We start from the raw sequence: 23,927 nt of genomic DNA, 5'->3' as shown, positions 1-23,927 counted from the left end.
AGTGTTAGCAGAAGACAAGAGTATCCCAGATGTAATGGCCATTGGTGATTTGGTTATTGAGGACTTGATTCACAAACTTCTGTTAAATCAGAGCTCATAATGTTATGTTACCTAATAAAGGAATGGACTTTATGTTCCCTGAGTTAATATGGCTTACTCAAAGCTGATTATATACAAAAGCACTCCATCTGCATCTCATTTGCTAAGGCTTAACATCAAGTTATCATGGCATAACGTTGTTTTATTTCCAATAACGTGATGACTGTCATGGTAGACCAGAACTTTTAACACCAAAATAACCAGATCCCTTTTATTGAGCAAAGCAAGAGATAAAATAAATTGTGATTTATTTACAGAATGAACACACATAGCTTGGTTTACAATTACAACGAAAATACACTTACTGGAATGGGGTAAAACGAAATACCTTTTTCCAAAAACGAAATGTTGCAAAACAAAGTCTCTGGGAGCAATTTCCCAGGAGCGGGAGTTGCTCGCGAAAAGAGCCTGAAACAGTCCTCGGTCAGCAGCGCAACTTGCCACTGCTGTTTACTCCTCCACAGCTGCTTCTTTTGTTCTGTTCCCGTAGTACTGGATCTTGGAACCTTAGTTCTTATGAACTCTTGAAGCTTAGCTGAATCTTTGTTACGATGTTACGAATCTCTTACAGTATGATGAATCTGAGGGGAATCTGTTACAGCATAATGACTCTTGGGTGAATCTGTTACAGTATGATGAATCTCATTCTGCTCTGGGTTTTGTGCGAACTTTGCCCATTAGCATATGAGACCCTGCCCCTCTTACCTGGTGCCACTCAGTCTGGGCAGGGTAACATCTTGCCAGGCTGGCTTATTGAAGGTATCTTCCCCTACCAAGCAAGCTAACAAATGGTTTAACACCTCCATATCCTGGATTGCTCTTGAAGTTGAGGGCGGAGTAGCCACTCTGTCTCCCTGGGTCATGGGGTTTGTGGGCATATACCGGGGTACCGTGAATGTGATTCGTTCCCCTGCCCAGTCTTATTATTCTGGTCTGTGCTGAAGCAGGGAGATTTGGCGGCGAGCTGCAAACTGCTTTCTAGGGAGGATTTTATCCAGTGGTCTGTGTTCCTCATGTCCTCAGGAATCTGGGGGGATTCCTGAGTACATGTTTTGGGGTAACCCTGGCCCCCTTCTACCCAAACACACCCTGACAACATTTTACCGTAAAATCACCCTTGAAACTCACGCCCGCACATCTCCGCTGGTTGGCACTCCTGAACAGTAAAAATACACATACATCTTTATTACAAATGCAGTTACATGTCATGATTGGGTTGAAGAGCTGACAATCACAATTCCCCCATATGGCTCAGGGGCACCCAGCCGGGTATAATACCTTTATTAGTGGCCTGGGTACCCCTTCACCGTCACAATGACAGTCTTGTTGTTATGCCTACCCAGAAAACGAATTAGGGCTTTTGCTGAAGTGGAGAGAGAGAGAGGGAAATAATGGTAATCTTTCATTTTCATACAATAAGACACACAACGTCATTTTTCATGCAAAGCAGAAGTATTTATTTTGTGAAGATGCGAAGCAGACACAATGACTGTCTTACAAACATGTCAAAGGGCAGAGTCTTGCAGTTGGTTTCTAGTAAGTATAAGCACATTTCTATCTTGTAGCATAACAGCAGCAGTAAATGTGGCGACAACCAGCATCAAAAAAGCTCGCTTTCCCAGTTAGTTAAAATCATATAAAGTGGGCACATTCACTGGAGTTCCCCCACCCCCCTCGTGTTTTTGCTTTGGCCCTGCCAGTCCTTCATTTTTGGGGGGACTTGTAAAACATTATGAAACAAAAAAAACATAAAATACGTAGGAATTTTTATTTAAAAATGTAGGCACAGTTTTCAAAATTTCAACTTGTGTGCATAAATTTGCGCATTTTCCTTTCGGAAAAAAAAATTAAACCAAATCAGAGGATGAGACTTTTTGTGGTTTTTCGCTTGTACTTCATTCTCATTCTAAAATTGCATTCCAATGTTTGATTAAGACATTAGATCAAACTTTGAAGTTTGGATTTCAAACCCACAAACATGATCCTCCTTAAAATGAACCCCAAAAGCTTTCTGATATGTGCGGTACGTGCACAACCACACTTCTATTTCACTCCAATATTTGTATACTGCATATAGTATTACTAAGGCAGGGTTTGAAATCGGAGTGGAACTTCAGAACCAAATTTTGAACTCGAGTAAATTCTGAGACAAAACCAGATAAAAAAGCTCATCTTTGGATTCATTAAAAATAAAAATGAGCAAACCTTTGGGTTGATGAATAAAACAATTTTGCACAAAAGTGCAAAACAGAATTTTTTCAGTTCGGAATTTTTTTAAAAATAGTTCCTGAATATTTAAATTATTTTTCACAGACTTTTTTACAATTCCCACATGCACATTTTTTTAGGACATAAATCAAAATAGCAGTGAAAGCGCCAAGCCGTAGTAATTACAGAACATTCTGATTCTCACACCGAAGAAGATCCAAATTAAATGCTTTTTGCCAACTGTGAAAAAATTCTGGATGAGCGAAATATTCTGCTAGAATCCACCGTGGTCAGAGTTCTGCTTATCCTACAGAAGGTAGAAAAGAAAGACGTGTTTAACTTAAAAACAGTAACCAACTAATGTTCTTTCAGAATTTTATGACCCTTAATTTGTATGTTAAAAAATAGATTTATGATCATGGGAACGGGATATTTAAAAGCCTACATTGGCTAAATGTATCATTGGAGCCTACTCACGATTTCTTCCTACTTCATGTTAAATATCCCAACCTAGCTAAATAAGCATGGCTGCCTGGCATCCCTAAACACAGCAATGTTATAAACAGCACGACCACAGAACGCGATCCACAAAAATAACTTTCTATGTGCATGTGTAAATGTACAGAACGCGTGTACATTTGCTTTTGTTTTACCTGATGAGATAAATTGTTATATTGGTCTGCACCATCATTTGTCTCTTTCATCCCGAGATAACAGCCTATTCATTCACACATCTGGAATAAGGAGACTGAACACCACTGATCTGATAATATCTGCATTTTATCATTTGAAACACTGTAATGAGACAATCTGAAGGAGCCAAGATCGCCTCCTTTTCAGAAGCTGTATACAGTTGTGCCCTATATATCTTCTTTGCTCTTTTTGGGGTGATCCATGGTTATGCTCTCTCTGGACCTTGGAGAGTGTGAACAACAATATAACTACCATATGTGCAATATATGTGAAGATACTTGGATATCATCGGCACACCCTAGAGCACTGGTATTGAAACTTTGGTTCCTTCTTTTCTATTTACATTGTACCTGGCCTGGTTGGGGTTCTTTGTAATGATGTATACTCGGCCCGGAAGCCAGTACGATAAATAGAATGGTCACTTCTGAAATTGATGCCCATAATGTTAGAGGAGGAGTAGAACGTGTAGTTTCCAGGGTTACAAATCTTCCCAAGCTGGGGAGAGTACCCAGGACGCCCGTCATATATTATCACCCAGTCAAAAGGACAGTCGGGGTGAGTCTCCAGGCTGTTCATGGGGAAAAAAAGAGAATTCAGATGAGAATATAAACAGAATGCATGGACAGGTCCATAACACAGAGAGAACTTAGATCATGTGACACACAGACAGTGCTCATAACACACAGAGGGGACTCAGAGCCTGGGGCGGGTGTGCTAAGGTTTCAACAAGCATCTCCTTTCTCAAGCCCAATCAGATATATAAAGGGAGGACTTTCTCCATAATGCATATACTTACTCTAGAGTCAAGAATCTGAGCTCCACATAATCACCCGTGGTCTGGATGTCCCAGGTACAGTTGGCATTATCTGGGTAATTGTTTGGATGGAAGGGGCTGTGCATTACCCCTGAAGGTTGCGTCAAGAAACCCCCACATGTGTAACTGGGTTCTGGAATGACATGAGTACATATGACAAAAATATTTTGCAGCTTTCATCTTTTTTCCTTTACTTGATTGCTTATGATACATGTGAGTTAGATACTTGTCAATATTTAATTTACTGCAGAATTCCCCTATTCACATATTAGTAAGGCCCATTTTATAATTTATTTATCCTACTCTAAATAGAGTCCACAAACATAGATAAAGTGTCAAAATTAGTTCAAAACGGCCAGTATGAGTATTACCCGAGGAGCACCGCAGAGGGGTTTGTAGACAAAAAATAATTGTTTAACATATAAACCATCATTCCCTAATGTTAATTAGTGAGGGTATGAAATAGGACTTTGTCTCCTGGTTTGTGTGACTGTGAGAAGAAGCATTCTATGTATTTTCTTCTATGATTTTAATAAGTTCTGTAAAAAGCAAATATTCATATTTATTATGTAAATGGAAAATATATAAATGTTTGGGACAAGAATCTTATCAACATTTCAGGCAAACGGTGATCGCTTATATTTTACCTATAACCAGACACAGCACAAAACCAGACTGTTACAGCCGCGGCTGCTATCGCTTTGTGTAACAATGCCTGCACATTGCTGAATCGGATTAAAAAAAACACGTACCGGAGTCTACAGTTTAGTGGCCGTTGTTATTGATAAGGATAGAATACTGGAACTGGGAGCTTCATAGAAAACCTGAAACAGTATGCTGTTGTTTTCAGACCGTATACAATACTTTTTTATATATACTGTATAATAAACTCGAAAAATACAAAGTATGCCTTTATTCTACGTGTATTCCAGTACATATGTGTATTCTATACCCATACAGCATGTATTGTTTTAATACTCTTGTGATGTACAGTACTGAGTATGCCTACAGTATACAGTACAGTACAGTACTGTACAGTATGCCTGGACAGTACTGTATGTTCTAGAAACACTGTATTTTGTTACAGTATAAAAGGAGACAATGGAGCAATTTAAAACAAATCAACATTTTCATTTATTGGTAGAGTAAGTACAAAAACATTTATTTACAAATACAATTTAAAAACATTTAACGTGTACAGCAATTTAAAACATTAACAGGTGTATGGTTTACTGCTAGTGAAAACATTTATGTACAGAAAGTTAAAACATTTACAGTAGGATGGTGTACAGAACAGTCAGTCAGGCCTGCACAACTCCAGTCCTCAAGGGCCGCAAACAGGCCCGGTTTTCAGGATAACCTTGAAAACTGGGCCTGTTTGCGGCCCACGAGGACGGGAATTGTGCAGGACTTGTGTAAGTAAAAACATTTCTTTATTAATACAAGTTAAAGCACGCAACATCTCCTTTATTAAAGTACAGAAAGTCAAAATATTTACAGTAGGATGGTGTACAGTAAGTCAGGACTGAACAACTCCAGTCCTTGAGGGCCGCAAACAGGCCCAGTTTTATCCTCAAAACCGGGCCTGTTTGTGGCCCTCAAGGACTGGAGTTGTGCAGGTCTTGTGTAAGTAAAAACATTTCTTTATTAATACAAGTTAAAACAAGCAACAAGTCAAAAAATAAACAACAATTGAACAGTCACGCAAATTCGATCCCCACCAGATTATCCTTCCAGGGCCGATGCCTTGTATGACGCAAAATGCCATTAATGGAGTCTCGAACGATTTTCATTAAAGGATCTGAAATTGAAAAATAGCGCCGCAATTCCTCCACAATAGTCCTTCTTAAATTTTCAGGAAGCGCCCTTTTTTCGCGATTTCCTTCGAAGTTTACATTTTTGGCCCACCCGCAGTACACCAAGTAGGACACGTGGTGCTTAAAAATTAACATGCCATACTTCTGGGGTAAACCACCACTCATCACCCTATACTGCTCCCTGAGTGCCGGTGGCATCTCGCGCAGGATGATGTCGGGCACCGTATCGATGCAAGCATATGTAGGTTGGATTCTGGGAGCGGGTGTGCTTCTGGGAGCGGGAGTGCTTGAGGCGGCGGGCGATGGTAGGTTGTCAGGGAGGCAGCTTTCCTCCTGTCTTCGTTGCCGTGTTGTCTCCTGGCGTGGTCTTGACGGGGTTGTCATGTTATCCTCCTCGTCAACGGCATACATGTACACAAATTCTTCTGGTGGAGGGGGTGCGCTTGGTGTTGGAAGGTGGTCGAAGGTCCCATTCATCACATCCATGCCACCCTCCTGCTCCGGCGTCGGGGATACAGGGGCATGAACACCGAGCAAATTATGTATCCCCGCTATGTCAGTCTCAATCTTCTCCATCCGTTGATCCATCTTCTCCATCCGTTGATCCATATTTAGCATGGTCTCTAAAAGAAGATCTATCTTTACCAGCATAGTAGAGTTCCCGGGGATATCGACACTTAACCCATTCAGCATGCGGTCTAACGAGCTGGTTCTTGTGCATGGGGTGCTGTGGACATCTGGGTGGATGGGTGCTACGGAGGATGAGATGGGGGTTCCCTGGAGAAAAGCGGCAGCGTCGTCGAAGAAGGATGGAGGAGGTGACCTGTGGATTTCCGGGAGAGTAGCGGCAGCGTCGTCGAAGAGGGATGGAGAAAGTGACCTGTGGATTTCCAGGAGAGAGTGGAGAAGATGGGCTGTAGATTTCCAGGAGAGCAGCGGCAGAGACGTCGAAGCGTAATCGAGGAAGTGGCCTGCGGGTTAGATGGGTTGGCTGCCATTTGTTTTGCCTTGAGTGTACATCACCGAATTTCTTCTTGACATAATAAGGCTTACGTGTATTAAAACCCTTAGCCTTTTGGGTCAGCAGAAGGTTTTATTTATTAGCCTTAGCCTGTCGCTTTGACCTTGGCTTGGAAACGGCTGCCGCCTTTCGCTTTTTCTGTAGGAGAAGGCATGGCAGAGGCGAGTGGCTTTCTGCGTCCATAGAATCGGGGTTGATCCATGGAAGCAGATGGCACTATGCAGTATCTGGACAAGGGCAAGTTCAGATACAGATCATCGAGTGGTGGGCTATGCAAAGTGTGTAACCTTTTATGTATGGCGACGAGGTACAGGTGTTAAAAGTGGGTGTACTCTAATGTGAGTCATTAACGTATAAATACACCATCCATTTTGTGGATTCACTGCAAATTGAATACACATCGACTAAACATCGAATATACATTCTTGTGCTTGTATTTCTTTCTACTCGCAGCTATGCCTGTTAAAAATTTTTCAAAGTATCTCAGCATGAGAATTAAGGAGATGTACATGAGTGGACAACGAATTGCAGATATCCAACACTGGTTAGCTGCTTCTGGCCTCGTTGTGCCATCAACCACCGTGTGCTATCATGCACTAGGACACCAACGGTAACTAACGCGTAAGTATATTTATATAACTATATAATACAGTATATCTATTATTGTTTATATTGCTGCATATTAATATAACTATATAGTTTAGATCTATCTAATTTTATAGTTATTTCGGTATATTTATATAACTACAGTATATAATACAGTATATATATTATTGTTTATTGCTGCATATTAATATAACTATATAGTATAGATCTATCTAATTTTATAGTTATTTCAGTATATTTATATAACTACAGTATATAATACAGTATATCTATTATTGTTTATATTGCTGCATCTATAATTGTTTACTGTAAATGATGTGCTGTACTTGTGGCCTACTGCACTGTAACTTACCGGATTGTTGTTTTTCTGTACACTGTATGGAGACTACTCTTCTGGTCGACAAAATAAGTGAAGAGAATGATGAGAAGAGTGCCTTAAGGGTCAAATACACTCTGCAGCAAAATCACATTCTCACTGTATCCAAGACCAGCATAAAGAAGATGAGACGCAGAATTGGATGGAAATATGGACATGTGAGGTTAGTACCGGACAGTACAGGAGGGTAAAGTGTTGTTTAAGAAACTGTACTGTACCTATAAAATTATTCCTTGTCATTACAGAGCGTACCCTATGATAAGGGACGTTAACAAGATCAAGAGAGTGGTCCAGGCATGGATCGACAGTGGAGAAACTTTCCAGGATTGCATCTTCACTGATGAGTCTACTGTATCGCTGGAGAGATTTGCCACCTTTGCATTCCACAAAAAAGGTCGCATATCTATGAAGCCGCGTCCAAAACACCCAGTAAAGATGCATGTGTGGGGTGCCATCTCTAGGCGTGGACCAGGATGCACTGTCATCTTTGAAGGTAAAATAAGTCACACGCTTTTGCCTTATGCACTATACTGTACTAGTGTGCAGTTTTTTGAGCACTTTTCTTTTCTTGTTATAGGAATCATGAATAAAGTTTTTTCCAAGAGCAAATTGTGCCCGAGATGGTGGAATACATCACACGTGAGTTCCCAGATGGTCACCGTTTCTACCAGGACAACAATCCGAAGCACACCGCGTCAACAGCGCATATTCTTGAGCACGGTATCATCTGAGTGAAGACATCAACGGAGTAAGTGCGGTAACCGTGTCTCATTTTTTCCCACTGTTTTCACTGTGTACTGTATCTCTTTAACTAATTGTCCTTTTTTTCCCCCTCCAATGACAGATCGCCAGACTTCAATCCTATCGAAATGGTCTGGCATCAGCTGAAGGACCATATCCGAAAAGTCGTGAAACCCTCCAAAAAGGATGAATTGGCGCAAGGCATAATGAGTTTTTGGAACGATGTACTCACCGTGGAACGATGCAATAAATATATTTACCATATTGTGTCTGTGTTGCCCATTGTGATCGCGCGTAATGGGCAAGCATCAGGAAGGTAGTATGGTATAGTACTGTACTGTCGTATGGTACTGTAAGTACAGTATGATACAGGTAAGTATGGCACACATTTTTTTCTTTCCTGAGAGAGCAGCACTAGCCACCTGGTAACAAAGTATTTAACAGTAGCTACAGTATACAGTAGTTCCAGTATAGACTAGTTTGACAGTACTATCTGCATACTTTAGTCCAATATGGAGTAGCTATACAGTACACAATGCCATAATACAGTATGCACATAACTGCACTAATTTTTTCTTTTCTTGTCTTTTCAGAAAAAAAGGATGGACTGGGAGAGAGGGGGGTATCATGTGTAAAGTTTGTGAACTGTGTGTACAGTTAAGTGTATCTAAACTGCAGTCATGATTTACACACAAACTCCCCTCTCTCAATGAACTACACAGAATGAGGAAGAAGATAAAGACGGAAAATTTGTATTACTGTTTTTGTTATTATCAATGTGCATTATTCAGGATTATCCACCGGCCCTCAATTTTAATCAACCCGCTCTCTCAATGATTATTTGTATTTTTCTTTCCTGATAAAATAAAATACATATTTAATTACATTAGGCTTTAATTTCTTTGAACTTTAAATTCACTGTGAATGTGTGTGGGGGGGATTCTTCAAGACGACATACAGTTTTAATAATTTGTTACCTTTTTAATAATTGGTTACATAATCAGATTAACATAAGGGAAAGCCAACAATAGGAAAATTAACGGATGTGAGAGAGGTTGAAAAGCACAATGACAAGCTTAGAAACGGAATGGTTCTGGAGAGGTGTCGATAAGAGGTTGTAATCGTTGAGCGAGCCCTGTGTGTGTCTGCGGGTGGGAGGGGGCCAAAGCTGCATGAAGGATTAGCTGTATTGTAGTTCAAAGACATGACATATTTTCAATAGGAAGGTCATCATAATAATTTGATCCCCACACCCCCAAAAACATTAATACCACACAAATCAACCATGTGCAGTCAAACGCACAGTGTCGCAGTCAAAAGCTACAGCACAGATTGAATATCGTAATATCAAGATGGTTTAGGCAGGCTTGTGGAGAAAATAAAAATAAAAAATGACGAGAACTATTTTTTTTTTTGGGTCTCTCACTCTTGAACTTTGCAAGCAAGCAGTGGTGAAGTTATAGACTCATGCGCAGTAATCATCAGCTAGCAGGAATCTGATTGAAACCAGAAAGACACACATTCAAAGGAATGGTATGGGAGAGGTGTACCGTATTGTAGATAAGATAAGAAGTTGAAATACTGCAGTGCAGTTAATTAGCCTGTGCGGGGGTGAGCGAGGGGAGAGCACTGTATATGCCGAAATGTGATACTGTTACAGTACACTCCTATGCGTTTCAACAATGTTCAAATGAGACATACTGTACAGCACTGCACATGCATGTATAAATATGCAAATTTACAAATACTGCGCGAGCACACGCAGACTGTGTACTGACGTACTGTAGGTTGAACTGCTAAATTATTAGACTTTGAAGACAACAGCTTGCGAACTACCCCCCTGAGTTTTTAGACAGTATTGCAGTATTGCATACAGCGCTAATAAAATGCTAATATTACGAGCGCTAAAATACCGGAACATATTCCGGGGAAAAAAAAGAATACTGCATCTGCCCGCGGTTATCAGAGTTGCGCCGATACGGCCGCATTAGGATAAAGGCGGCCGCAGCTGTAGGTGCACAAGAGTTTCACCACGGGCAGGTCAAATGTCACTGTTTGGAAGGAGTAACTGCTCAATAGTTAGGGCCTTTGTTGTGGGTGTTATGGGAGACATTTATCTGAATCTTATATTGCAAAAATGGAGCAAAAACAGCATTACATTCATGTAAAAAAAATAAAGATGAAAGCAAATATGTAATTTGCCTTTGATACAAGTGATGCTGTTCTCAGCACCAGCACAGCCCCCGGGAGCCAGCCTCTGATATAAAGCTCTTTTTGTGAGTCTATGTTTTCACTTCAACCTGATACCACAGGATGATAATCTCCCAATATCTTCATGAACTTAATTAAAAGGGTGGATCCCACACAGTATACACCGGGTCCCATTTTCAGCTTTACCGAGGGCAAAATATGTGGTATGGTTTCATCCATGAGAAGATTCACTAGCTAATACTAGTGATAGTAATTACTGTACATATTTAAAGATCACTGCTGGATAATTACAATGTTTACACATTAATACCTGGTGTTGTGTTTGGGGTCGGAGGGTAGAAGCCTGAAAAAAACAAAGGTCTGTTATTGTAATTTGCAAATTGAATGTGTGTTTATATGAATTATATTCCCACCGACCAAACATCCATATTTAGGGGGCAGAATGGATGCAGTGTGCAGCAAATCAGCAGAGAGGAGACTGGGTATTATACACATGGTTGTCTTTTAGTATAGTTTAATATTTTCCCTTCTGAGTAAGCAATCTGATCCTGAAAATACCAATAATATGTCAATATAATCTTTATGCAAACTAAAAATATATAACAGCCTACAAAAATTGCATTTTCTTCCTAAACTAGAATGACTTTATAAATGATAAACTATTATAATCTGTTTTATTCTACGTGGTTACAAACCAGTAATGAAGATTTTGTCATTTTAGCAATCTTGGTACCTTGCTAAATGCACATTTTATCATCATAAAATGTATTTATTTCTAAAGCTCTACTCACCAAGAAACTCAGTACTCAGTAAGAACACAGAGAGGACCCCCATCCCAGATTTATAACCGGTACCTACAAAAACATATATAGGACAACGACAAGGAAGACAAACAAAGGGCAGGAAACACAAAGGGGAGCAGGAAAGATGGCTGCCTGGGTATTGGGGTCTGTTTGCCAGGCTTTGTTTATAAAAGAAGGTTTTTATTCCTTTCTGAATGGAAGTGAAGCTTCCTGATTTCTTAAAGCTGCAGGGAGCTTATTCCACAGTCTTGGGGCGATCCTTGAGAAAGCTCTCCCACCAGCCTTATAAACTGAGGCTCAATCTATTGAGGGGCGATGGCAGATTTAAGGGCCTGATTGGGGGTGGGGGGTGTTACTGACCAGGCAGTTCTAAATGTAGGGGGGGGGTTCTAATTGTGTCACATCACACATACAGTATGAGGGAAATGAATAGAAGTGATCTGCGATGGTGGAGAAATCACAAACAGAGGGCGGGAGAAGTGCTGAGTACTACGTTACTCATGTCTTCAGTATACAGTATTACTCACGTCTCTTCATAATGATGGCACTCAGTTCTGAAATAATGTACTATCTAATAAATGTCATGTAATAATGTTGGGGCTATTCCTTAACTTTCCAAACTATTTTCCGCTAAAAAAAATGTAATTAATTTTTAATACACTTTGAGAATCCCTCACCATACGCCTTAATGTTAATTAAAGTAATTGTATGTACTAAAAGTTAAATGGTTTTGCTATAAATCCCATGTTGTGTAACACTGTGGCATTGTTTGGTAATAATGCGGTATTTTTCATTGTTACATTGTACCTGGCGTGGTTGGGGTTCTTTGTAATGATGTATACACAGCCCAGAAGCCAGTACGATGGACAGATTGGTCACTTCTGAAATTGATGCCCATGATGTTAGAGGAGGAGTAGAACGTGTAGTTTCCGGGGTTACAAATCTTCCCAAGCTGGGGAGAGTACCCAGGACGCCCGTCATATATTATCAGCCAGTCAAAAGAACAGTCGGGGTGAGTCTCCAGGCTGTTCATGGGGGAAAAAGAGAATTCAGATGAGAATATAAACAGAATGCATGGACAGGTCCATAACACAGAGAGAACTTAGATCCTGTGACTCACAGACAGTGCTCATAACACACAGAGGGGACTCAGAGCCTGAGGCGGGTGTGTCAAGGCTTCAACAAGCATCTCCTTTCTCAAGCCCAATCAGATATATAAAGGGAGGACTTTCTCCATAATGCATATACTTACTCTACAGTTAAGATTCTGAGCTCCACATAATCACCCGTGGTCTGGATGTCCCAGGTACAGTTGGCATTATCTGGGTAATTGTTTGGATAGAAGGGGCTGTCTATTACCCCTGAAGGTTGGGTCAAGAAACCCCCACATGTGTAACTGGGTTCTGGAATGACATGAGTACATATGACAAAAATATTTTGCGGCTTTCATCTTTTCTCTTCTACTTGATTGCTTATGATACATGTGAGTTAGATACTTGTCAATATTTAATTTACTGCAGAATTCCCCTATTCACATATTAGTAAGGCCCATTTTATAATTTATTTATCCTACTCTAAATAGAGTCCACAAACATAGATAAAGTGTCAAAATTAGTTCAAAACGGCCAGTATGAGTATTACCCGAGGAGCACCGCAGAGGGGTTTGTAGACAAAAAATAATTGTTTAACATATAAACCATCATTTCCTAATGTTAATTAGTGAGGGTAGAAATAGGACTTTGTCTCCTGGTTTGTGTGACAGTGAGAAGAAGTATTCTATGTATTTTCTTCTATGATTTTAATAAGTTCTGTAAAAAGCAAATATTCATATTTATTATGTAAATGGAAAATATATAAATGTTTGGAACAAGAATCTTATCAACATTTCAGGCAAACGGTGATCGCTTATATTTTACCTATAACCAGACACAGCACAAAACCAGACTGTTAGGTGCACAAGAGTGTCACATCGGGCAGGTCAAATATCAATGTTTGGAAGGAGTTACTGCTAGATAGTTAGGGCCTTTGTGGTGGGTGTTATGGGAGACATTTATCTGAATTTTATATTGCAAAAATGGGGCAAAAACCGCGTTACAATCATGTAACAAAAAATAAAGATGAAAGCAAATATGTAATTTGTCTTTGATACAAGTGATGCTGTTCTCAGCACCAGCACAGCCCCGAGTGCCAGAGTTTTCACTTCAACCTGATATCACAGGATGGTAATCTCCCAATATCTTCATGAACTTAATTAAAAGGGTAGATCCCACACAGTATACACCGGGTCCCATTTTCAGCTTTACCAAGGGCAAAATATGTGGTATGGTTTCATCCATGAGAAGCTTCACTAGCTAATACTAGTGATAGTAATAACGTATTTAAAGATCACTGCTGGATAATTACAAGGTTTACACATTAATACCTGGTGTTGTGTTTGGGGTCGGAGGGTAGAAGCCTGAAAAAAACAAAGGTCTGTTATTGTAATTTGCAAATTGAATGTGTGTTTATATGAATTATATTCCCACCGACCAAACATCCATATTTAGGGGGCAGAATGGATGCAGTGTGCAGCAAATCAGCAGAGAGGAGACTGGGTATTATACACATGGTTGTCTTTTAGTATAGTTTAATATTTTCCCTTCTGAGTAAGCAATCTGATCCTGAAAATACCAATAATATGTCAATATAATCTTTATGCAAACTAAAAATAAATAACAGCCTTCAAAAATTGCATTTTCTTCCTAAACTAGAATGACTTTATAAATGATAAACTATAATAATCTGTATTTTTTTTTTTTTTTTTTTTTCAACTTTCAATTTTTATTTGTGGATATCGGTTATACAGACTCTCACCTCCCATTGGCATATATTACAGATAATCCAATTTTAGCATTAAACATTGATGATAACATCAGACGTACTACATAAAGGAAATCAAGACAAGACATACGGGACTGGGGTGAGGACACAGAGGGTGGGGGAGGGATGGGGGGGGAGATCCTGCAAGGTTCTGGAGGTGGATCCGCGCTACCTCCGGCGACTACTTCTTGATTCATCTGATCATACCGATTAATGTAAATGCTAGGTGGCTCTATCTATAATATCCCTATGTCTGCGTCCAGTCTGACCCGTCCAAGGAGAACGCATTTGATATTATTAATGCAAGATTGAGGCGGCGTCCACCCCTGAAATGTTGGTTTGGGATAGCCACGGGTCCCATACTTTTAGAAATTGACCCAACTCGTCAACTGTTCCATCTGGCAAACGTGCCAAATTCGATTCCTAATTTTGGGGATGATTGGGATCTCATTCTGCTTCCACAACGCTGCGATCTCGCACCGGGTGGCGGTCGCGAAGTGCATGACAAATTTGTGTGTCGTTCTAGACATGTCCTGGGGCCGCCTGCCCACAAGGAACAGCCACGAGTCCAGGGGGATCTCTAACTCGAGAATCCCTTGTAACCAGTCCCTAATAGCTTCCCAAATCGGGACCACTCTTGGGCAAGACCACAGCATATGTTTGAGGTCAGCGATCTCTCCGCACTGTTTTGGGCAAAGCGGGGAGTATCCCCTGACAAATTTTGCTAATTTAGCAGGGGTATGGTACCACCGCATGAGGACTTTATATGCATTCTCCTTCAACGTGACACATATTGAGCTTTTTGCTGCTGCTTGCAATATGTGGTCCCATTCCTCGTCCTCTAAATTATCCCCTAGCTCTGTTTCCCACTGTCGCATGTATCTCAGTCTGGGGCTGTCTACCGTGGTCGGACAGACTACCTCCCTGTACATCCGAGATGTCAGTCCTCTGGTGTCCGTTGGACGTGAACACAGCTGCTCGAAATTAGTTCGTGCGGGACGAACGGGGAATTTGTTATAGAATGCCCTGACCTGGAGGAATCTAAATAATTCAGAATTTGGTAGGTTTGATTCCTCTTTAAGCCAATCGAACGTCTTGATAGATTTCGTACCCTCCAGGTCCTTCAAACGATTGTACCCTGCTTGCGTCCATTTTAGGAATTTATCGCCCGCCACCCCCGGAGCAAAATCCGGATTGCCCCATAGGGGGGTCATTAGTGTTTGTGGTGATGTTAAGTTGGCATTAAATTTGGAAGTCTCCCAGACCGCTAGTGAGTTCGCCACTGCGCAGAGCGGCGTCCCTATGCTTTTCTTGCATTTTTTTGGTAGCCAGATTAAATCATGCAGCGCCACCGGTGCACAACATTCTCGCTCTAGTTCTGTCCATCGTCTCTTTGTGGGGTCCGCGTGCCACTGAATGATTTGGCCTAATTGTGCCGCTTTGTAATACGCCATCAAGCAAGGTACCGCCAGTCCTCCTTTTGCTACTGGTTTTGTCAGTAGGCTTTTCGCGATTCGTGGGTGTTTCTTATTCCAAATAAATTGGATGATGTGGGCCTGCAGCGTTTGGATCTCAGACTTAACTAACGGAATTGGAAGGGCCTGAAACAGATATAGCATTTTGGGCAGTAAGTTCATCTTTACACTATTGATCCTGCCGAACCATGATATCCCATAGCCCCCCCAAGCCCTGAGATCCACCCTCAGCTTCTTCATCATCTTGGGGAAATTTGCTTTATATAGGGTATTGTAGTCCCTGGTGATATAAACACCTAAATATTTGATTGCGGAGGACTGCCACTTAAAATTAAAGTTAAGTTCTAATAATTTTTCCGTAGGTTTAGATAGATTGATATTGAGCGCCTCAGACTTGGCCTGGTTGATTTTAAACCCTGAAATCATACTAAAGGTTCCCAAGATCTCAAAGACATTGGGCAGGGATGTTAGCGGTTTAGAGATAGTTAAGATCACATCGTCTGCGTATAACGCAGCCTTGTGATGCTGCTCCCCCGTTTGAATTCCTGTTATATTGGGACATAGCCTAATATGGGCCGCTAGGGGTTCAATACAGAGGGTGAATAGTAATGGTGACAGCGGGCATCCCTGCCGGGTCCCGCTCCGTATATTAAATAGTTCTGATGGGAAACCCTGGTGTCTTACTCTCGCTGTGGGTCCTGCGTATAGGGCTAGTATCGCCTCAAGGAGGCGTCCCCCAAACCAGAATGCCCCCAGCGTCTCTCGTAAGTACGACCAATCAATGCGATCGAATGCCTTTTCGGCGTCCAGGCTCAACACCATTGACGGTATATTTTTCTTTTTTGCCAGGTCGATTAAATCTATTATCCGTCTGGTGTTATCTGCAGCCTGTCTGCCTGCGATAAAGCCTACTTGATCCGGGTGAATCAGCCCGGGAAGGACACTACCTACCCTGTTGGCTATTAATTTGGAGAAAATTTTTATATCCGAATTAATCGGGGAGATTGGCCGGTAGCTCTTGTAGTCTGCCGGGTCCTTGCCCGGTTTGTGGATCACTGAGATAGACGCCTGGAGCATCTGGGTCGGGAAGGGCTCCCCATCCAGGATCCCATTAAATAATTTCAGTAGTTGAGGGGCCAGGATCTTACAGAATTTTTTATAATATAAATTAGAGAAGCCATCAGGACCTGGGGCCTTGGCTGGTTTGAGGGACTTAATTACCTCTGATATCTCTTCCAGGGAGAAATCGCCCTGTAGGGCCTCCTTCTCAACCCTGCCCAGGGTCGGGAGTTTTGCTTCAGCTAGGAACCTCCCCAGGGTCTCTGCTGTTTTTTGGTTGTGGTTGACCTTATCCCCGTCATATAGTGTAGCATAGTATTTTCTGAATGCTTCCACTATCTGTCTCAGGTCGGAGGTAAGGTCCCCCTGCTGTGTTTTGATTGCCTTTATCCTAAAATTTGGAAGCTTGTTTCGGAGCTTGTTGGCCAGCAGGGTATCTGGCTTGTTGGCTTTTTCATAAAATCTGCGCTTGGACCATGCCAACTCCTTTTCGGCCTGGGAGGATAACACTAGATTAAGGGCCGCCTTGGTATCTAACAATTCTTGCCACGTGTTCTGGTTCTTATTAATGGAGTGCTGTGCAGTGAGGAGTGTTAACTTCGCCTGCAGCGTCTTTATTTTGGATGCTTTCTCCCTTTTCCGCTTTCCAGCTATGTTCATGAGAATTCCCCTAAGAGTGGCCTTATGGGCCTCCCAGAGCGTGGCTTGCGACTGAACGCTTCCTTTGTTGTCTCTAAAGAAATCCTGTATCTGTTCCCTTATCTCTCGTTCTTTGAGAAGAAGCTCGTTAAGCTTCCAGTTTGCTCCGGGTCTGTCCAGCCCTACCAGTGTGCACCTCAGCTCTATAGGTGCGTGGTCGGACCACGAGATTTCATGAATCTCTGTGTGGCCGATCACTGGGACCACTCTGTTTGACACTAGGAGGTAGTCTATTCGGCTGTATCTGTCGTGGGGGTGCGAGTAAAACGTGTATTCTCGTGCAACTGGGTGTTGTTCTCTCCATACATCAGTCAACTGACAGTCATTGAGACCATTACGTATGGTTAGTAGGTCCTGTCTGTTGGCCGTATTAAGTTGTGTGCATCTGTCCAAGTCAGGGTCTAAGGTGCGGTTTAGGTCGCCCGCGAGAAAGACACTTCCCTGAGCGATTTTATGTCGTTTACTAAAGAATTGTTCGAAGAATACAGTGTTTTGCTCACATGGGGCGTATATGGACGCTAATGTAACTGGTTGGCCTTGTATCGTGCCCGTCAGGATGAGGAACCTGCCTTCTGAGTCAGCGTGTTGTTTGTCTATCGTGAGGGCGAGTCTATTGTGAGTAATAATTGCTACTCCCCGTTTTTTGACATCAGCGGATGCTAAATAGTATGTTCTGTAACTTTTATCCAGGAATTTTGGGTGGTTTAAGCGTGAGAAATGTGTTTCTTGTAGGAAAATGATGTCGGCTTTCCGACGGTTATAGTCCCTGAAAGCAATTCTACGTTTTGTGGGGCTATTAAACCCTTTCACATTGTGTGAAATCATTATTATATCGTTACTCATCTGGACTGTTTGGTGTGGTTACTCTGCTTCTTCTGCTGTGTCCCGGTTGGGCTCCTCTCGTCTTCCGATCTCTCTCCGCTCCTCCACCAGATCTGTGGGATCTGTAGCCAGCGGTAAAGGGGGGTTGACACAAATAGGGGGGGGGAGGGTGACATGTAGACAAACATTAAAACAGTTTTTAGAACAGTGGTCACTTGACCTTGGTACCAGTACCGTGGTCTTGTGATCCTAGCCCCTGGGCACCCGGCGGGGGAGAACTGACGCGCTCCCTCCTGGCGCCCCTCCCCCTCCCATGCCGCCCAACCCTCCCAGGGGGTTTTGCCGGGGACCTTGGATGTTGTCCAGGTAGGTCCCGACATGGAGATCATGTGGAGATCAGGGCGGGCTCGAACTCCACCGCCCGTCCCCGCTCTGGAAATAGTCCTCGTAAAACAACGGAAAATGTCAACTTTAAGCTGCACTAAACCCCTACTCCCTCTCTAAAACTCCCGTGCTCGGGGCACACTGCCTCTTCTGACTATGGGGGCCTCTTTGGATTAACCCTTCCGCTCTGCCCTGCTGTGGACTCTTCTCCTTCCTGCGGCCCTGGGCCTTCATATGCCTCCTGATCCCCCTCAAACCCGGCAACAATTGGAAGGGCCGGCTTATTGCACCTGTTTCTTCTGATCCGGACTCCCTTGGGGAAGAGGATGTGTGGTTACCGCCCCTTATTCGAATGCTCCCCTCACTTATATGCTTTACTCAATGTCACCTCCCATGCCTGTCTACCTTCTCTATCTACCTCTCGTTCCCTACTCCCATCCCTACTTCTCCTGCTTAACTCCCTATCTTCAATTGCCCCCATCAAAGCCCCTTATGCTCCATCCCCTTCCCTCCCTCCATGTGTGACCCCCCGCTGCAACCCTAATAACCCCTTCTTCCCTACCTACTTTCCTATCCTAGCTTGTATTTCCCCTCTCGTGTCAGCCCGTGACTTCTAGCCTACCTTTCTACCTGCCTTCACTTACCTTCTCCCTCTGCTAACCTCCGTTACTACCTCCTTGACCTCATCACTTGCTATCTCCCTCTACCTACTTTCACGCTCCTCTCTCTCCACCGCCCCTCCTATCTAAACTTGCTTACCTCTCTCCTCCGTCTAACTCCCCCTCCTCTCCCCATGCTCCTACTCTGCCTATGTGTACACGTCCCCCTTCCTTTCTCGCCTCTCACTTTCCTTGCCCTTCTTGTCCACACTCTTACTCTGTCCATGTCCCTCCTCTAACCTTCTCTCCCACCTCCCCTACCCCATACCCCTGCAATGTGCTGTGCGGTTCCTCCCGCCGCCCTCGGGAACACTCGTCCTCTTTATTCTGGCCCTGGTGTGTTGGCCCATGGATCAATGATCTGCTGCTCCTAGGGATGTTCTTATCGCCCTCTCTACTGCCCGCAATCGGGGGGTGTCACCGCTGGATCCAATGGCAACGCAGGGAGATCGCCGGCTCCACCACTTCCTCTCTGCGTCTCGCCAGTGGATGTCCGTCCTGCTTCCGCCTCCTCCAAGATGGCCGTCGCTAGGTCTGCCCCTTCCGCTGACGTTCTTCCCTTGGCCGCCATCTTGGAGTAGGCTGTCCCCGGGAGAAGACGTGTCTGCTGCTGCTGCTGCCCCCTTCGTTTGGATAGTTTTCCCGCCTGGTGAGCTCTTCCCGCCTACCTCTCTTCCGCGTTCTGCGGGTCACGCTGGAGGCTTCCTCGGCCCCATCTTGGCCGCCATGCGGGGACCACGAGGTAAGTGGATTTTCCCTTTGTAGGTCTACTGGTCGTGGGGGTACCGGCCGGGATGCGTCTCAGTGAGGGTCCGTAGGCTCGGGGGGAATTGGTGAGGGGAGCTCAGCAAAGTCTCTTTTGGGGCTGTGCAGCTCGGGCAACTTTTAACTTGTAACTTTTAATTTTAACTGTGTAACTTCGTTTATCTGCGATTTTCTGCCAACCTGGCTAGGTATCGTGGGGCTCTAGTCCTGCAGCCCCCCTCTTGGCCGCACTCCCCACCGTGGACCATGAGGGACCTGGGGCGGGTTCCTCCGTCTCCCCGGTCGTGGCGCCGGGCCCCGTGCTCAGGCCTAGTTTCTGTAGGAACCTCGGTCCTTCTTCTGGGAATTTTAGCTGTATCGGGCGGCCATTATGTAGGACCAGGAGGCCAAAGGGAAAGGTCCACCGGAAACGGACCGCTTTTTTCCTTAAGGCTCTTGTGATAGGCCATAGGTATCTCCGGCGGGCCAAAGTGATAGGGGAGAGATCCTGGAATACCAAGATTTTGGCTCCCTCAAAGTCCATGAAAGGAGTGTTACGGGAGCACTTCAACACCTCTTCCCTTGTGTGATAGTAATGTAGGCGTACTATTATATCCCGCGGGGGGTCCGCGGGTTGTGGCTTGGATCTGAGTTCCCGATGGCACCGGTCCATGTGTAACAAGTCTGCAGAGGACTCCGGGCATATGTGCTGTAGCCATCTTGCCACAAAATCCTCGCAGTCCCCAACAGACTCAGGGATCCCCCGGAGACGCACTTTATTGTGGCGATCTCTGTTCTCGGCATCCTCTTGCCGCTCATGGAGCTCGTTTATCTGCGCCTGTAGATCTCCCGTTTTCTTTGTGTTTTTCTGTGTTGCCTTCTCATTCGCGTCCACCTGCACCTCGAGGTCTTGGACTCGGGTCCCCAAGCCTCCCACCTCTTTGGTCAATGCCCGGATCTCTGCCTGCAGGACCCCCTTTAAGTCATTATATAGCCGCTCTATATCGCAGCGTCGAACCGGCAGCAGTCCCTGGTCACTCGGCTCTCCGTCTCCCTCCGATTCAGAGCCCGCACAGGAGGTGGGGGCCATTGCTGCCGACGCTCTGCGGGATCTCCCCTCTCCAAAGTATTCGGGGAGACCCTTCTTGCTGGGGGTCTTTGCTGCTTTTTTAAACATCCTTATGTTGGTGCTCGTCGCCTGGTGTGAAAATAGCCTGTTTCTGAAATTTAATCCGTGTTTTTTGCTTTAAACTGTCAGAGCGGGGCACGGAGCAACAGAGCTATGCTGCCATGCTGTCTGACCTCGCGCATGCGCTCCATTGTGGGAGGGAGTGAGCTTCAATTAGGTAGGAGGTTGCCACCCTCCAATCAGCTAAGACTAGCTGAACAAAGGGAGTGAGCTCCCACATTTAAATGGTTAAAAGCTCACTCCATGGCATCTCCCACTCTCAGGGGAACTTGCTTGCTTACAGTGTGATTGTGACAGATCTATTACAGAGTGCTTTTCCTGGTAATGTAGAGGTTAATAAAAGCTTCAATCAGACTTAGAACTTTTGCAACTAATTTTGACAGATTTATTATAAATCATTCTTCCTGGCAATGCACAGGTCATAAAGAATCTATATTAGTGTTAGGGACCCTTGAAACGTGGTCTGCCGTGCAGTTGGCGGAAGGGCTTACAACAATTTGGCCAAAATGTTAAACTAAAAGACCATTTTATTTATTAGTTATTTATACATGTATATTTAGGCACTGTACCGTGTATAAGTTTTACTGGATGTGCACTGAGCTTTGTCTGTGTTTTATGTTATGTCTCTGGTTTTAAAAATATATATTGCCATGCTCAGTAGCACTCCTCTGTGAAACTTATATGCTTATATATATGTTGTGGTTATTTTGGGGGTTCAATATGAGCTTGTAGGTGTTCTGTATTCAGTATTACTCACGTCTCTTCATAATGATGGCACTCCGTTCTGAAATAATGTACTATCTAATAAATGTCATGTAATAATGTTGGGGCTATTCCTTAACTTTCCAAATTATTTTCCGCTAAAAAAAATGTAATTAATTTTTTAATAAACTTTGAGAATCCCTCACCATACGCCTTAATGTTAATTAAAGTTATTGAATGTGCTAAAAGTGAAATTATTTTGCTATAAATCCCATGTTGTGTAACACTGTGGCATTGTTTGGTAATATTGCGGTACCTGGCGTGGTTGGGGTTCTTTGTAATGATGTATACACAGCCCGGAAGCCAGTACGACGGACAGAGATGTCACTTCTGAAATTGATGCCCATGATGTTAGAGGAGGAGTAGAACGTGTAGTATCCAGGGTTACAAATCTTCCCAAGCTGGGGAGAGTACCCAGGACGCCCGTCATATATTATCACCCAGTCAAAAGAACAGTTGGGGTGAGTCTCCAGGCTGTCCATGGGGAAAAAAAGAGAATTCAGATGAGAATATAAACAGAATGCATGGACAGGTCCACAACACAGAGAGTACTTAGATCCTGTGACACACAGACAGTGCTCATAACACACAGAGGGGACTCAGAGCCTGAGGCGGGTGTGTCAAGGCTTCAACAAGCATCTCCTTTCTCAAGCCCAATCAGATATATAAAGGGAGGACTTTCTCCATAATGCATATACTTACTCTACAGTTAAGATTCTGAGCTCCACATAATCACCCGTGGTCTGGATGTCCCAGGTACAGTTGGCATTATCTGGGTAATTGTTTGGATAGAAGGGGCTGTCTATTACCCCTGAAGGTTGGGTCAAGAAACCCCCACATGTGTAACTGGGTTCTGGAATGACATGAGTACATATGACAAAAATATTTTGCGGCTTTCATCTTTTCTACTTGATTGCTTATGATACATGTGAGTTAGATTCTTGTCAATATTTAATTTACTGCAGAATTCCCCTATTCACATATTAGTAAGGCCCATTTTATAATTTATTTATCCTACTCTAAATAGAGTCCACAAACATAGATAAAGTGTCAAAATTAGTTCAAAACGGCCAGTATGAGTATTACCCGAGGAGCACCGCAGAGGGGTTTGTAGACAAAAAATAATTGTTTAACATATAAACCATCATTCCCTAATGTTAATTAGTGAGGGTAGAAATAGGACTGTGTCTCCTGGTTTGTGTGACAGTGAGAAGAAGCATTCTATGTATTTTCTTCTATGATTTTAATAAGTTCTGTAAAAAGCAAATATTCATATTTATTATGTAAATGGAAAATATATAAATGTTTGGAACAAGAATCTTATCAACATTTCAGGCAAACGGTGATCGCTTATATTTTACCTATAACCAGACACAGCACAAAACCAGACTGTTAGGTGCACAAGAGTGTCACATCGGGCAGGTCAAATGTCACTGTTTGGAAGGAGTTACTGCTCGATAGTTAGGGCCTTTGTGGTGGGTGTTATGGGAGACATTTATCTGAATCTTATATTGCAAAAATGGGGCAAAAACAGCATTACATTCATGTAAAAAAAAATAAAGATGAAAGCAAATATGTAATTTGCCTTTGATACAAGTGATGCTGTTCTCAGCACCAGCACAGCCCCCGGGTGCCAGCCTCTGATATAAAGCTCTTTTTGTGAGTCTATGTTTTCACTTCAACCTGATATCACAGGATGGTAATCTCCCAATATCTTCATGAACTTAATTAAAAGGGTAGATCCCACAGAGTATACACCGGGTCCCATTTTCAGCTTTACCAAGGGCAAAATATGTGGTATGGTTTCATCCATGAGAAGCTTCACTAGCTAATACTAGTGATAGTAATAACGTATTTAAAGATCACTGCTGGATAATTACAAGGTT

At 43.1% G+C, this 23,927-nt stretch overlaps 1 protein-coding gene across 5 annotated transcripts in view; it reads right to left on the bottom strand.

Moving 5' to 3' along the window:
• Positions 1–1,532: 1,532 nt before the first annotated feature.
• The window catches only part of LOC142501763 (cubilin-like), a 99,980-nt gene continuing 77,585 nt past the window's right edge, over positions 1,533–23,927 (bottom strand). For all 5 annotated transcript variants that reach the window (XM_075612115.1, XM_075612117.1, XM_075612116.1 and 2 more), the window contains 9 exons: positions 22,744–22,894; positions 22,298–22,515; positions 13,812–13,844; positions 12,642–12,792; positions 12,197–12,414; positions 10,897–10,929; positions 3,797–3,947; positions 3,351–3,568; positions 1,533–2,614 (listed from right to left, as the gene is read on the bottom strand). In XM_075612115.1, coding sequence (XP_075468230.1) covers positions 2,610–2,614; positions 3,351–3,568; positions 3,797–3,947; positions 10,897–10,929; positions 12,197–12,414; positions 12,642–12,792; positions 13,812–13,844; positions 22,298–22,515; positions 22,744–22,894 — 1,178 coding nt within the window. In that variant the 3' untranslated portion in view covers positions 1,533–2,609. The remainder of the gene's footprint in view (positions 2,615–3,350; positions 3,569–3,796; positions 3,948–10,896; positions 10,930–12,196; positions 12,415–12,641; positions 12,793–13,811; positions 13,845–22,297; positions 22,516–22,743; positions 22,895–23,927) is intronic.

Source organism: Ascaphus truei, chromosome 8 (assembly GCF_040206685.1).
Source record: "Ascaphus truei isolate aAscTru1 chromosome 8, aAscTru1.hap1, whole genome shotgun sequence".
In the NCBI taxonomy this organism is placed as follows: Eukaryota; Metazoa; Chordata; class Amphibia; order Anura; family Ascaphidae; genus Ascaphus; species Ascaphus truei.
This window is presented reverse-complemented; position numbering and strand designations above follow the sequence as displayed.